Source organism: Panicum virgatum, chromosome 1K (genome assembly GCF_016808335.1).
Source record: "Panicum virgatum strain AP13 chromosome 1K, P.virgatum_v5, whole genome shotgun sequence".
NCBI classification, from domain to species: domain Eukaryota; kingdom Viridiplantae; phylum Streptophyta; class Magnoliopsida; order Poales; family Poaceae; genus Panicum; species Panicum virgatum.
Genome location: NC_053136.1, coordinates 34320008 through 34332750, shown reverse-complemented (window position 1 = coordinate 34332750; position 12743 = coordinate 34320008). Strand labels below are relative to the sequence as shown.

The window sequence follows — 12743 nt, the reverse complement described above, 5'->3', positions numbered from 1 at the left end:
TTCTGTAAGTAAATGTGTGACAGACATCACAATTGTCCATTGTGCAACTAGAGGTATCCAGTAGCCAGCTGATGATTTAAGAAAATGTACTTGGGTGGTTATATAAAAAAATAAAAATAGTACCATGCATTGGATTTGTTCAATTTTTTTGAACAATAATTCCATGATATATATATAGCGATGTTACAAACTTTATTATCCTTTCCATGTATATACTATATAGTAGTGTAAAGTAGTGGTCAAAGTTGTATTCTGGAGAATGTTCCATCATTGTCCAAAATGCCATACATTTGAGCTGAGCTCATCATTTCTTACAAGTTAAATCAACACTACAGGTTCCCCATTTTCCCAACAATTATTTTGCAAGTGGCGATCGATAGTTGCACTGAAGAGAAAATTCCATCAAGAGCAATTCCATATACCATTACGGAACATGTAAAGCAGTCATCTCCCTTCGCATCAGTCAAAGTGGCCATGAACTACAGTACGCGTCATCCTGATGCTGTTGTCGTTTTTCTAGGGATGTGAACAGTAATCATCAGCGTCGAGGGTTACAAGCCAAAGCCTGGGCACCAAAGTGTGGTTAAGCTAAGCATCATTGACCGGGTCATAATCGCGCACATTTGTCTTGAAAGTCGTGCTGGAACGTTGTTCTGTATTGGGATGTGAACAGTAGTGCGGAGGAAAAGAAGCAGGGATTGATCCTTATAAGTTGCTCATACTCCAATCCAGCTGCCCATGGCCTTCCAAGGATACTAACCAAGTTCATTCCCCATTTGTACCATGCAAAATACATGCGGAAATGTTCACATCCATGGCTTATCGCCATCAAAGAGCAGCAGTATTATTGGCAAAAGAAACGTAAAATACATTTGATTTTTGCAAATAATTAAGCATTCTTGTAAAACTGCATAGTGATCGTTCTTTTGGGCAATGGAATAAACATATCCCGGCTTCTTCATCCGTTGCCACTTATTTATGATGTCACATTTGGCTTTCTTCAGAGTGCTTTCTGACCGAGTCCTATTTATTTACAGTTGAAGTTATCAATTGGCTTAGCTCGTGATTATTAGTAAGCTCCGCAGTTATATGTCTATATATGCTAGCTATAAGTGATCTTGTGAAACTAATTAATCTGGAAGTCGGAATCAAGAAAAAGCTCTCTGGTCACCACAATGCCAGGCCGGGGCCAGGGGCCGGAGGACAGCAAGAGGACAAGCCCTAATGATAACAAAGTGCAGTGGGCTACCCTGCAAAGGCGAAAAAACGCCGGAAAAGGAGAGCTCCGTGGAAAAGTAACTCTAGTATGGTAACCCAAACAAAGCAAAACAAAAGGAAAAAAAGAGATTATTGCTCCAAAAAATTAAAAAGAGAGAGAGAAAGAAACGAAAAACATTAACATTTGGAAAGAGAATTAAAGGAGCAGGGGAAAGGAGTGTGCGTAGAATCATATGGAGCAAAGCAAGGGAAAGAGAGATGCTCATCCGAGACCTCGCTCAGTCTTTGCTTAGTTAACGGTTCAAAGCAGAGAGAGAGAGAGAGGGGAACAACAGGACGGTACCAGGGCCGGTTCTAGGATTCTGAGTGCCCCGGAGCGAGCCACGCTTTAGGGCCCCTTAGATTAAATAATTTTTTAACATAATAAAATAGATAATAATACTAATATTATATATAATTTTTGAAGAACAATGTCTATAATACAAACCAAAAGAGTAGAAAATAAAACGAGTATGATTACCTCAAATAATAGCTAAACCCCGTGACTTCATCAACAATATTTCAGTCCTTCACAAAAAAGCTCCTTCGTGCATTTCTTGATGCGAAATCATTAAGAATCGTATCTAAATCAATGTTGTCCAAGATATTTGAGCACGTGACAATTGTTTCTTGGGAAACATCTAAGACCTAGTTAGAAAGCAAGTCATGGTCACTGACTCGCTACCTCGGCTGGAATTGGAAAGAACTAAATATCTAAGACACTAGATAAAGCATATTTAATAGGAATTACCAATCAACAATCACGAAGAAAGGAACATCGACGTGGTGGCGACGGGAGCAACGAGCAAGCGAGCACAGGATCGGGCAGGGACGCAGGACCTTGCAGGTTGCAGGCACAGCAGGGTGACGACGATCAGGGGTAGGAGCTAGGCGCAGGACCCTCGTCTCGCACAGTCGCACGACGACTGCCTAGCTGTATATTAGTTGTTGGGCCCCCTCCTTCGTGGGCCCCCGGCGGTCGCCTCCGCCGCATGGCCCAAGAGCCGGCCCTGGACGGTACAGACAGCAGGTTAACCTGTCCATCGATAGGTTGGGCTAATAATGAAACGGATCAGCATCAGCATGGGGCCCCGGCCGTCCCCTTTAATCTGCCTAAAGAGCTAGGGAGGGCGCTAAAAAGCAGTTATGTGGCATTATCCGGCTATCTTAAAAGCGTCCAAGATTTTAATACTCAGAACAGCGAGCTACTCCCCAAAACAGCAGTACCAGTGATGGCTGACCTGACCTGACCGGCCTGAACGGCTGTGACTCCGATAAGAAGCGAAGCACTGGCGGCACAAGCAGCGCCGGGAACAGTAGCAGCAGGTGAGTGCCTGAGGCAGTGTTTAGATCCACCAAAAACCCCCACAAAAACATCACTTTCCATCACATCTCCATCACATCGAAACATTAAATGTAGCAAATGACCCATGTATGGAGTACTAAATGTAAGTAAATAAAAAAACTAATTGCATAGTTTTGATGTACGTTGCGAGACGAATCTTTTGAGCCTAGTTAAGTCATAATAGGACAATATCTACCACAAACAAAAAAAAAGTGTGCTACAGTGTGCTACAGTTGTTTTTTCATGTCGCTACAGTGCTTTCCAGGGGAACTAAACGCAGCCTGAATGGCTGCCCTGGTGATTTTGCGTGGATGCTGGATGTGCTGAGCAAAAGCGCATGTCAGGTCACCCCTTCCTGCCTGCCTGCCTGACTGGCGATGGATCGGCATGCAGCGGCAGCTGAATGTGCTGCATGCCTGCAGGTTGCAGGCAGGCGCTGTAGCTGACTGCCAGCCAGCTTACGCGGCATGGGCGCCAGGGTCCTATCACTTGGGCCGTCGCGTTCGGTCATGAACAGGGGCGCGCGCATGCAAAGGAGAAGCTCGTACGGTCATTCCGCGCGCGCTCTCGCCTTTAGTTTGCATGCGTGATTGATTCCTTTTGCAGCCGTGGCTATTTTCCCTGAGGTGCGTCCGCTGGCTGGTTCAAGCTGCGTCTGCGTGGGCCTTGTGCGTTTCCGTTTGCTTTCAAAACTAGCGGAATGCACAAGGGAAGAAGACGATTGGGACGACGTGACAAAACAGTGAGTAGCGCAGCAAGTGGTTAATTTTCCCTTGCTCTGCCACTGGGGACCGGAGAAGAGACGGGAGAGAGATAAGCCAAGGTTTCCAAGGGCAGCAGTACCACTGTACAATGTTGGGGCCAAAACATGAATTCTGACAGTGGAAAAAAAATGGTCTAGTCTAGCCAAAGAAATAAAATGTTCATGAAAATCTGGAGTGTTCTAACGGGTCAGCACACGATGGCAAGAAGCTTATGGGCCTCCGAGAACATGGGCCAGGAACTGCACAGCTCATGTTGGGCTTTGCCCACATACCGCTCAACATGAGCGGCTGCAGTGAAGCTGTTGCTCTGCAGCTTACCCGCAGACAATGATTCGAACAAAAGGCCCAACAAGATGCTCGGGACAAACTACGCCAATACTTAGAGCTCTCAAACACGACCAAAATGAACCTTATTCGCCAGGTCAAAAAGAAGAAACAAGGTGGCGGGGAACAGCATTCAATCCGATGCACAGGAGCTACTACAATCGGTTCATCACAAGACGCAGCTGACATGTCAAAACACGAGCTCGGCACAGCCGTGCAAAAACTCCACATCGATCCACCGCTGGTGCACCGGAAGCGGGCGCACCATGATACAGAAGCACCAAAGCTCCTGCATTGCAGGGCGTCCTAGATGGCTGCGAAGTACTCTTTGCTTCCCTTGGGGTCGGGCTTCATCGACCTCTCCCCAGGCTTCCATCCGGCCGGGCAGACCTCGTCTGGGTTCTCCTGGACGTACTGCAACGCCTGATGAAACATTGAAAGGAGATGTCAGTTTTAACGTTCTTGCAACTGTGGCCGGTGGACTGCGAAATTGGAAAAGGCAATTTTATCTAAACAAAACTGGGCCAAGCGCAAACCAGCACAGCAAAATGCCCAAGGATATACCATATTGCAATCCTGGGATTATGATTCAGTTATTTTTTATCTGAAAACTACAAAAGGCCATCCCAGATCAAGTATCACACTGGTTTCAGTACAATAAAATCTACTCCAAGTGCCAAAGGAAATAGGTAACACAAAGGTGTACATATATTTCAGTTTTTCATTTGTAATTGTAACTTTACTGCAATAAGAAATATACTTTAAAATTTGGTTAAAGTTTATTCTGCTCCTTCAAGTAGGGAACTATGTTGCACTGTTAACAATCAATCATGTAAAATGCACATGTACATGTTGGAATCTTGTTCAAATTGTGTATCACAAGCAGCATGAAAGCAAAAGTGCATATTCTTTATATTTTAGGTTTATTAGTGACAGCATCAGAATAACTTCTCTTCATTTGTCAAGTCTTATGGAGCAGCGAGATATTGGGTTAGATATGTAGCACAAGAAAAATGAAACATACCTGAAGGGTCCTCATGGTCTCATCCACACTGCGACCAATGGCAAGGTTGTTAATGGTAGAGTGCTGAATCACTCCCTCCTTGTCGATGATGAACAGTCCTCTCAGAGCAATGCCCTGCCAAAAAGGACATTCAGATTTATAAAGCAATGTACAACAGCAGAATAAGGAAAACAAAAGGACACGAGGGAAGAACCTAGGGAAGAATATTATGAGGTTGAAAGGAGTACCTGGTCAGGGATCAGAACACCGAAGGACTTTGAAATTGATTTGGTAACATCGGAAATAAGTGGGTATTTAAGATCCCCAAGCCCACCAGACTTCCTGTCTGTCTGCACCCATGCAAGGTGGGAGAACTGCATCCAAAGAGCAATTCAGATGCTAAGATATGATCAAATAAAGATTTTTTTTAAAAAAAAAGAAAAGAAAAGTCAAGATTATGATGAAATCACAGTAATCAAAATGTATTATCCTCCGGTTGAGACAACTTACTACCTATACCTATAGTAGTGAATATTTACTTTTCACCACGTCAATATAATGATATAGAGGAAACAACAAATTATGCAAGTATAACTGTTATGACTTCGAATATATAAGGCATTTTTCACAAGTATACAGTTTTAGAAAGGTTGCGGTCCCTCTGTTCCATTATGTTTGTCCATAGCACAGCATGCATACAACCAAGGAAGTACTACTTTCAAGAAAGATCAATGTGAAATGATCATCTATACCCCTATTAAATATCATAATACAATCATTTTTCTTCCATCAGAGCATTTAATTAGCGGGGGAGTGGAAACATGGCAATAACTGCACCATTGGTATCCTCAATAGACAAACATATCAAAATGTTTTCTTTATCACAATGCCGTGGACCAACTTCATGAAACCAAGGGAGCAGCATACATTAACAAACAGTAATGGTCAATAAGATAAAGACCGTACACCAGTGTTTTAAAGGCGACAAGGCGACCCGGGGCGAGCTGGGTACGCCTGGACGCCTAGGCGACAAGGCGTGGCTGTTGCCCAAGGCGAGCTCGGTCAGCTTGGAAGGCGACGCCTTTAGAACTATGCCTTACACCTCAAATGAAATGTACTTTCTTCTAGAAAAGCAGGAAATGGACAATGGATAGTGACGTGTCACTACTATGAACGTTCATGTACATGGATTTTCCTATAAATAGTTAAATCCGTAGTACAAGCATAATAGCACATATCTCTCCATGAGGAAAGGGAAGCTGTCATCCTAGCACTTTAATAAAATCAAACTGGAGACAGAAAAGGCAGCATTGCCTTACTGTTACAGAATAATATTGAGTGATTGCTGTTTCTATCTCCAGAAAACATATTGTCCAATGTTAGTTTTCAAAATAACGGGACTATGCTCAATAATTGTGTATGTAAGAAGAGCAACTATGCTCCAAAGATGATGCAGCATGTGAATAATATCCGATACAGGAAAAGTATGATCACAATAATTCCATTTCCATTATGAGCTACTAGCACATATCAGAGCTTAAATAAATTGTGAGAATTAACTGCCACATATGAACAACCAGAGAACAATTCCACGTGCAAAAAGTTGAGGGTGTCAGGTGTTTAGTTCAACCATGCTCCCTTATCCTTAAAAATTAAGATCAATTGGATGACAGATTGTACTAATTGATACTAAAATATCATGGAATACAATGGTATTTTCACATACCACACTGTCAATGGAGACACCAAGGATCTCAGTGTTCAACTTCTCGAATTCTTCATATCTGTCGCTGAAGGCGGTAATCTCTGCAAACATCAGTCGTGCGTTTATCAGAATCTCAGACCGAGACCTGTAGCAATCCAAATGAACCTTCCTTACAGTAATGCTACTGGTTCATACTAACCGGTGGGGCAGACGAAGGTGAAGTCCAAGGGGTAGAAGAACAGAATCACGTACTTCTTCCCAATGTAATCCGATAGCTTAACCTGAAAAAGCAAAAAGAATATCAGCAACACCAGAGAGAACGAGCATCATTGCCGACCACATAACTGTGCTACGCTACTAGCATTATGAGCGGATGAATCAGCTTTGCTGCCAGAGTATAAATCACGCAAAATTGCGCGGAGCGAGGGATGTACATACGTTGATGAACTCCTGGTCGAACACGGCCTCGGCCTCGAAGTCTGGCGCCTTGTTCCCGACCAATGGCAAGTCATCCTACAGTAGAGAGCACAGGGGCCACGTGGCGACCAGTGAGCGAGCGAAGCAGGAGGGGACCGCGAACCAGGCCCCGAGGTACGGCGAGGCGAGGCGTGGCCGGACATGAGGGGGGAACTTACGACGCCGCCGGCGCGGGCGACGAGCCTGGTGGCCCGCGCGGATCTGGAGGCGGCGAGGCGGAGGGGCCTGGCGGCTACCGCGGAGCGGGCGACGGAGACGGCCTGCGGCGCCGCGGCGAGAGCCCTGGCGGCGTGGGTTGGCGCGGAGGAGACGGTGGCGGCGGCGGCGGCGAAGGAGCAGGCCATGGCCGCCCGGAGTGGATGAGGGGGGTGGGTGGATTGGGGGTTTGGGGTCGGGGATTAGTTTGCGATGGGGTTTCGGGATGGTTGGCTTGGCTGGCGGAGTGACTGAGGTTTTAAATAGAAACGTGTCAGCGCCCCGCTCCTCGCTCGCGGCCTGCCTTCTTGCTTGGGCCTCACATGTTTCCATAGGCGTCTGGACTGTTCGTCGACCGCTCGACCTAGAGTATATTCGCAGCGGCGAATTTAAGATTTAATAATTTTTAATATTTTAGTGAATAGACTAATTTTAATTTATAAAAAAATAACTTCTCATATTTCACCTTCTCCATTCAACTATCAATTGTTGTACGTAAAAAATAGTTACTAGCTATTTTTTTTCCACTAGTAATAATATGGACAATTAAAAAACTAGAGGATGAGAGTCTTTGAGCTAAATTTTAGTGCGGACCGGGCCCATCTATCCCACGCAAGGATCCTTCCTTGTATTGTATATTTGTAATAATCTCATAAATATCGAGTGTGTCAACTGTTCGAATTTTGCTAGGTTGGACTTGGATACTTCTCGTCGTTCTCGAGTTCCTGAGTCAGGGGAACGGGCACCGTAAATAGTATGGTGAGGCAAAGAGGCTTTCGCACCTCCAATCACTAAAAAACACTATTATTACCTATGAAATTGTTCGTTGTTTTTATCTTAAGTATATTAAAAAAAGGATGGTAATGCTCTCACTCTTACCCTGAGCATGCTAAAGCTTTTAGGTAGAATAAAATGGAACTTCATCAAATTTGCCAAGGGCCACCTTGCAGGGGCGGATACAGGAGGGGGGCTAGGGGGGCTCAAGCCCCCCCTAAGCTCTCCTAATTACATGTAAAACACTGTAGCAAGAGTCCCAAATCACCATTAAATCTTCACACAAATCAACATTTCTATTGTTTCAGCCCCCCTTGTCTCCCAACGTGCATCCGCCACTGCCACCTTGGTAGTTTGCTTAATTGAGTTGGTCGCAGCTTGCATTGGACAACCCAGCTTTGTTTGTGATCATCAATGGTCAATCTTTTGAATTCCAAAGTGCTAGAGTAAAACATACTTGATTCGGGGTACGAAACTAGCTATTTATGGTTAGATCATTGCTCTTGACTCAAAACGGAGGTCACTGTCACTAATCCAGCCCGTCCTTGATGCCCTCAACAAGTAAAAGCAAGTGAATTTATAGAATATTTCAATGTCATGCATCTTATTCATGCAAATTCTTATTCATAATTTTGCACATAGGACTTCACACGTTCCGTTCATGGCAGCAGTTAACATAAAATTAATTACGCAAAAAACTACTATTAGGCCGTTCGCTTACTTGCACAAAGAACAAAGCATCGCGCCCCTTCATTCAGATCGAGATCCCCTAGCAAGAATCGAGTCACCCAAATTGAAATTCAAAAGAAAGAATAAAAGTCTTGACCATCCAAAATCAAGACCGAACCAATATTAGGCTGTTCGCACTGGCTTTCTCCAAAGTATCCTAGAGGACGCCGATAGGGGAAAATGGCCTGCAGCGGCGTCCCCTACGGCGTCCCCTAGCACCCAGGACGAGGGGGATCCCCGACTGCCGAGGAACTCCCCTACGCCCGCGTCGGCCCCACCGAGGCTCTGCTCACCCCGCAGCACAACCGCTCCGCGCCTCCGCTCGCTCCGCCCCGCCATGGCCGCCGTAGACCGGCCTTCGCGCCGCCGTGCGCCGCGCCCTGCTCCTCCTCCTCCCCGCCATGGCCGCCGCGCTCTGCTCCTCCTCCTCCCCGCCATGGCCGCCGTGCGCCGTGCCCTGCTCCTCCTCCTCCCTGCCATGGCCGCCGCGCCCTGCTCCTCCTCCTCCCTCCCTCTCCCCACTGGACCTTCCACGCCGGCGCCTGGATCCGGTCCGGCCGCCGCCGTCGGATGGGAGCAGGAGGCGAAGAGGGAGGGAGGGGGCAGAAGGCGCCGGCGCTGGCGCCCCGCGGGGGAGCTCGATCCCGCGGCCGGCGCGAGCGAGCGGGAGCATCGGCGCGCGCCTGCTCCGCCGCGGGGGAGGCGTTGCTCCGATCGCCGCTGCCGGCGGGGAGGGGATGGGGAGGGAGAGGAGGACGGCCGCCGCCGGTGAGAGAGGAGGCGCGGGGATGGCCGGCGGAGAGGGCCAGAGTGAGAGAGGGGGGAGGGCGGCGGAAAAAAAGAAGGGGGGAGAGAAAAGGTAAGGAAATCTGACATGTGGGTTCTGCCTGTGGTAGTTGGTATAGAGGAGAGATTTAGAGGATGAATGGGTGCAGCGAAATTGGGTATAGGGAAGAGAATGTCGATGACTAAGATAAAAATATTCCTTTAGGGAAGAAAAATAGAGGAAAATGAGTGTGGATAGCCTTAGGCTCTACCTCTAACAGGAAGCCAACGGACGACTTCCACGTGTTGGGGGACACGGATGGGGATAAGGAAAAGGGAACAGGCAAGCTGCAGCCGGGTATGTTAGCTTTGGCATTTTCCCATCAAAGTGAACGTGAATGCTTTGAGTTGCGGTTTGAAATTTGAGTTCGTTTTCTTTTCCTCCCGAGCAGGAATCGTTGTCAAAAAATACTGTTACGAAGGTCGTGTTGCTTTCTCGTTGGTGGATTTTTTTTATTTTTGGCAACTCAAGTTGATATGTTAATTATTTTTGAAACCCAAAGGATTGATGTTGCAATTTTAAAATTTGAATTAAAAAGTGTGGGGTTTTGAAATCCTAGAATTTAGTTATGAAACATTTTTCACTACATTTGTTTTTCAGCAACGAAGTTTATTAACAAAATTCTTGCATGCAACAAGTTGATTCACGTAGCCATTAGAGAGAGAGAGAAGATTAAAATTCCGTATGCACAAAGCAAAATTGAATATCAACAACAACGAGCATCGCAATAGCCCTGCACTCCATGACAACAAAATACTTTGCTTGTTGCACTTTCTAGTTTTCTACTTCTCTCTTCCACAGCGTATGGAAAGTTTCTCTAGTTTTCTACTTCTCCATAGAGTATGGAAAGTTTCTCAAAAATGTATTGTATTGACCCAAAGTATCCATTTTTCTCTACTACTTTATCAGTTACCACACATGGCATGAAAGGACTTCATAGCCTCCTTTCCATTCCTTTAGCACCCTACCAATATATATTTTTTTTGCGACCGTGCCTGAGCACGTTTTTCATTATTAGAAGAAATCAAAGTACAACGACCAAGTTGGTTTCGGAGAAGTGAAACCAACTCAGAATCACAAAACAACCCGGCCTATTACAAGATAGTTAGAGCGCGACCTGATGATCTACCTAGAGCGTTGATTACAGGTTCAAGCCGACTGAAACCGGCTTGGATCCAGGCTACTATCTCATCACTCGCCCATGTTGTTGTACCTTGCTGGTGGCGAGGTCTTAGCAAAGAATCCACCCACTTATAATCCGGAGTAGTAGTGCATTCGTGATGCATTCGTGATGATCCTCGTTACTTGGCTTCAGTAGTCATTTCCTGTAAATGGATCAGTTTACACTACTACTGCGTCCTCCGTCGCCACCAGCTCAAAATAGCCATCACCACCGGTTACAGGGATGTAGGATTTAAATCGGCGGTGATAGGGAGCCATCTCCACCACTTTGTGACTTGACCTGGGGTGATGGAAGCTCCAGCACAGCGGGTTCCATCCACAAACCGGCGGTGATAGAGAAACTTCAAACCGGTGGTAATGTTCATTTTTCTGTTAAAAAATATTTATGTATATCAATATTACACTATTTTCACAGCATATACAATTATAGCAGCAACATTCAAGCAAAGAGTATAAATTGAAACAAAAGGTCCATGCAATGAAGTTAAAACAAAGAGTCCATACATGGTCGGTGCACCAAATATATTACAAAGTTTGATAAGAACAATATGAGCTATGTGTTACACCTAGATTGTGTTGTACTTAGCTCGTAGCTTCACAACGTAGTCCATGAGCCATTTGGCTAGTTGATCTTCAAGTGCTACTAGCTCAGATAAGAGCAATTCAGAAGTACGCAACTTAATGTTCTGTAAAACAACGAGATACAAGAACATTGATATTAAACACGTTAGGTAATACAAGACACAATAACATGCCTATCTTAATAGGAAACATATTAGGTGCAAACTAATCTCTATGGAAACTTTAATTTGGGCCATCAGATCAACATCCAAGGGGAGGGGCGCAGAGAGGTGGGGAGGGGGGATTTGTAAAAGTGTGATTACCCAATCCAAGGGCGGGTCCAGATTGTAAAATTACCTAATCTACCATACCCCTTGGATGTTGATCCAATGACTCAATTGGAGTTTCATAGTTTGCACGGAGAGATTGGTTTGTACCTGATACGTTCCCATCTTAATATGAATCCATTTCATACGAACATGTTGGCTACTAAAGCAATCATCAGTGTAGGTGTGCATGTAATGTACTACATACTCCCTTCATATAGAATTTAGATGCCGTTTTGGACAAGGTTTAATTTGAGTCAAACATTAGAAATATAAATCATGAATAACTTTTAAGTTATTGAGTTTGAAAAGTAAAAATTATATGAATAGATTTGTCTTAAAAAATACTTTCATAAAAATATACATATATCACTTTTTAATAAATATTTTTATACAAATATGTAGTTAAAGTTATGTTTTGAAAATCTTGTCGCTGTCCTAAACGTCATCTATTTCCTATATGAAGAAAGTATAAAGAACCATCAATGACTGTTGCCCTTTGGATACTTGAGCATGTATTTAGCTCAATCTACGGTGAAGTCCCCTAAAGAGGTCTATGCACTATTCTTTTTAAGGTACCTAGTGAAGCAGGGGCGGAGATAGAAACAACTCAAGCCCCCGGGTTAAAAGCTAATTTACACTTAATTTATTGCTTAGGTTTAACTTTTATTTATTTATTCTTTAGTCCCATTTACCACTATATCCGAGACTCAGGACCCGGGCTGCAGCACAGGCAGCACGGGGCCTGGCTCCGCCCCTGCACAGCTGCGTTTTCTCGGCATGAGCTGTTAACGGGAAAAAAAATAGAGGGCACAGCCTATAGCGCGAAACTCTTTGATAGCTTCCACGAGTGCAGTGAGCCGGAGACACAGATGGAGACACGCAAGCGAGACAGGCAAGCTGCAGTCCTCATCCATCTGACCACCTCCAATTCTGCACACGTCACTCAGGCATATACGTACGGGAGCCCAACTTGAAGTTTTGTATTTTGCGATCCCGTTTCGTCCCCAAGAGTCAAGTCAAGTCGCCGTTTAGTTCCAAAAATTTTCACCTCCCCTTTAAACACATGTATGAAGCACTAAATATAATTAAATAATAAAACTAATTACACAGTTTGGATGTACATGACGAGACGAATCTTTTAAGCCTAATTAGTGCATGATTAGCCATAAGTGCTACAGTAACTCACATGTGCTAATGACGCGGTCAAAGACCTCAAAAGATTCGTCTCGTGGTTTCCAAGTGAGTTCTGAAATTAGTTTTTTAATTAGTACC

At 44.8% G+C, this 12743-nt stretch overlaps 1 protein-coding gene and 1 long non-coding RNA gene across 2 annotated transcripts; both read right to left on the bottom strand.

Annotated features, from left to right (window-relative positions):
* Positions 1 to 1806: 1806 nt before the first annotated feature.
* On the bottom strand, positions 1807 to 2260 carry LOC120656781. Its single transcript, XR_005667993.1, has 2 exons — positions 2009 to 2260; positions 1807 to 1905 (listed from the first exon to the last, which is right to left on the bottom strand). It is a non-coding gene; the product is annotated as an uncharacterized LOC120656781 (long non-coding RNA).
* Positions 2261 to 3745: 1485 nt separating this feature from the next.
* LOC120703955 (2-Cys peroxiredoxin BAS1, chloroplastic) lies at positions 3746 to 7416 on the bottom strand. Its single transcript, XM_039988178.1, has 7 exons — positions 7034 to 7416; positions 6837 to 6911; positions 6598 to 6679; positions 6420 to 6499; positions 4942 to 5067; positions 4715 to 4828; positions 3746 to 4113 (listed from the first exon to the last, which is right to left on the bottom strand). Exons 1-7 carry the CDS (start codon positions 7217 to 7219, stop codon positions 3997 to 3999), a joined length of 780 nt encoding a protein of 259 aa, XP_039844112.1. The 5' UTR covers positions 7220 to 7416; the 3' UTR covers positions 3746 to 3996.
* Between the last annotated feature and the right edge of the window lie 5327 nt (positions 7417 to 12743).

Coding starts and splice junctions, on each gene's coding strand:
- LOC120703955 (XM_039988178.1), bottom strand. CDS start 7,219: ATGGCCTGCTCCTTCGCCGCCGCCGCCGCCACCGTCTCCTCCGCGCCA. Junction 6,912..7,033: donor TCGCCCGCGCCGGCGGCGTC/GTAAGTTCCCCC, acceptor TCTCTACTGTAG/GATGACTTGCCATTGGTCGG. Junction 5,068..6,419: donor GTGTCTCCATTGACAGTGTG/GTATGTGAAAAT, acceptor CTTTGGATGCAG/TTCTCCCACCTTGCATGGGT.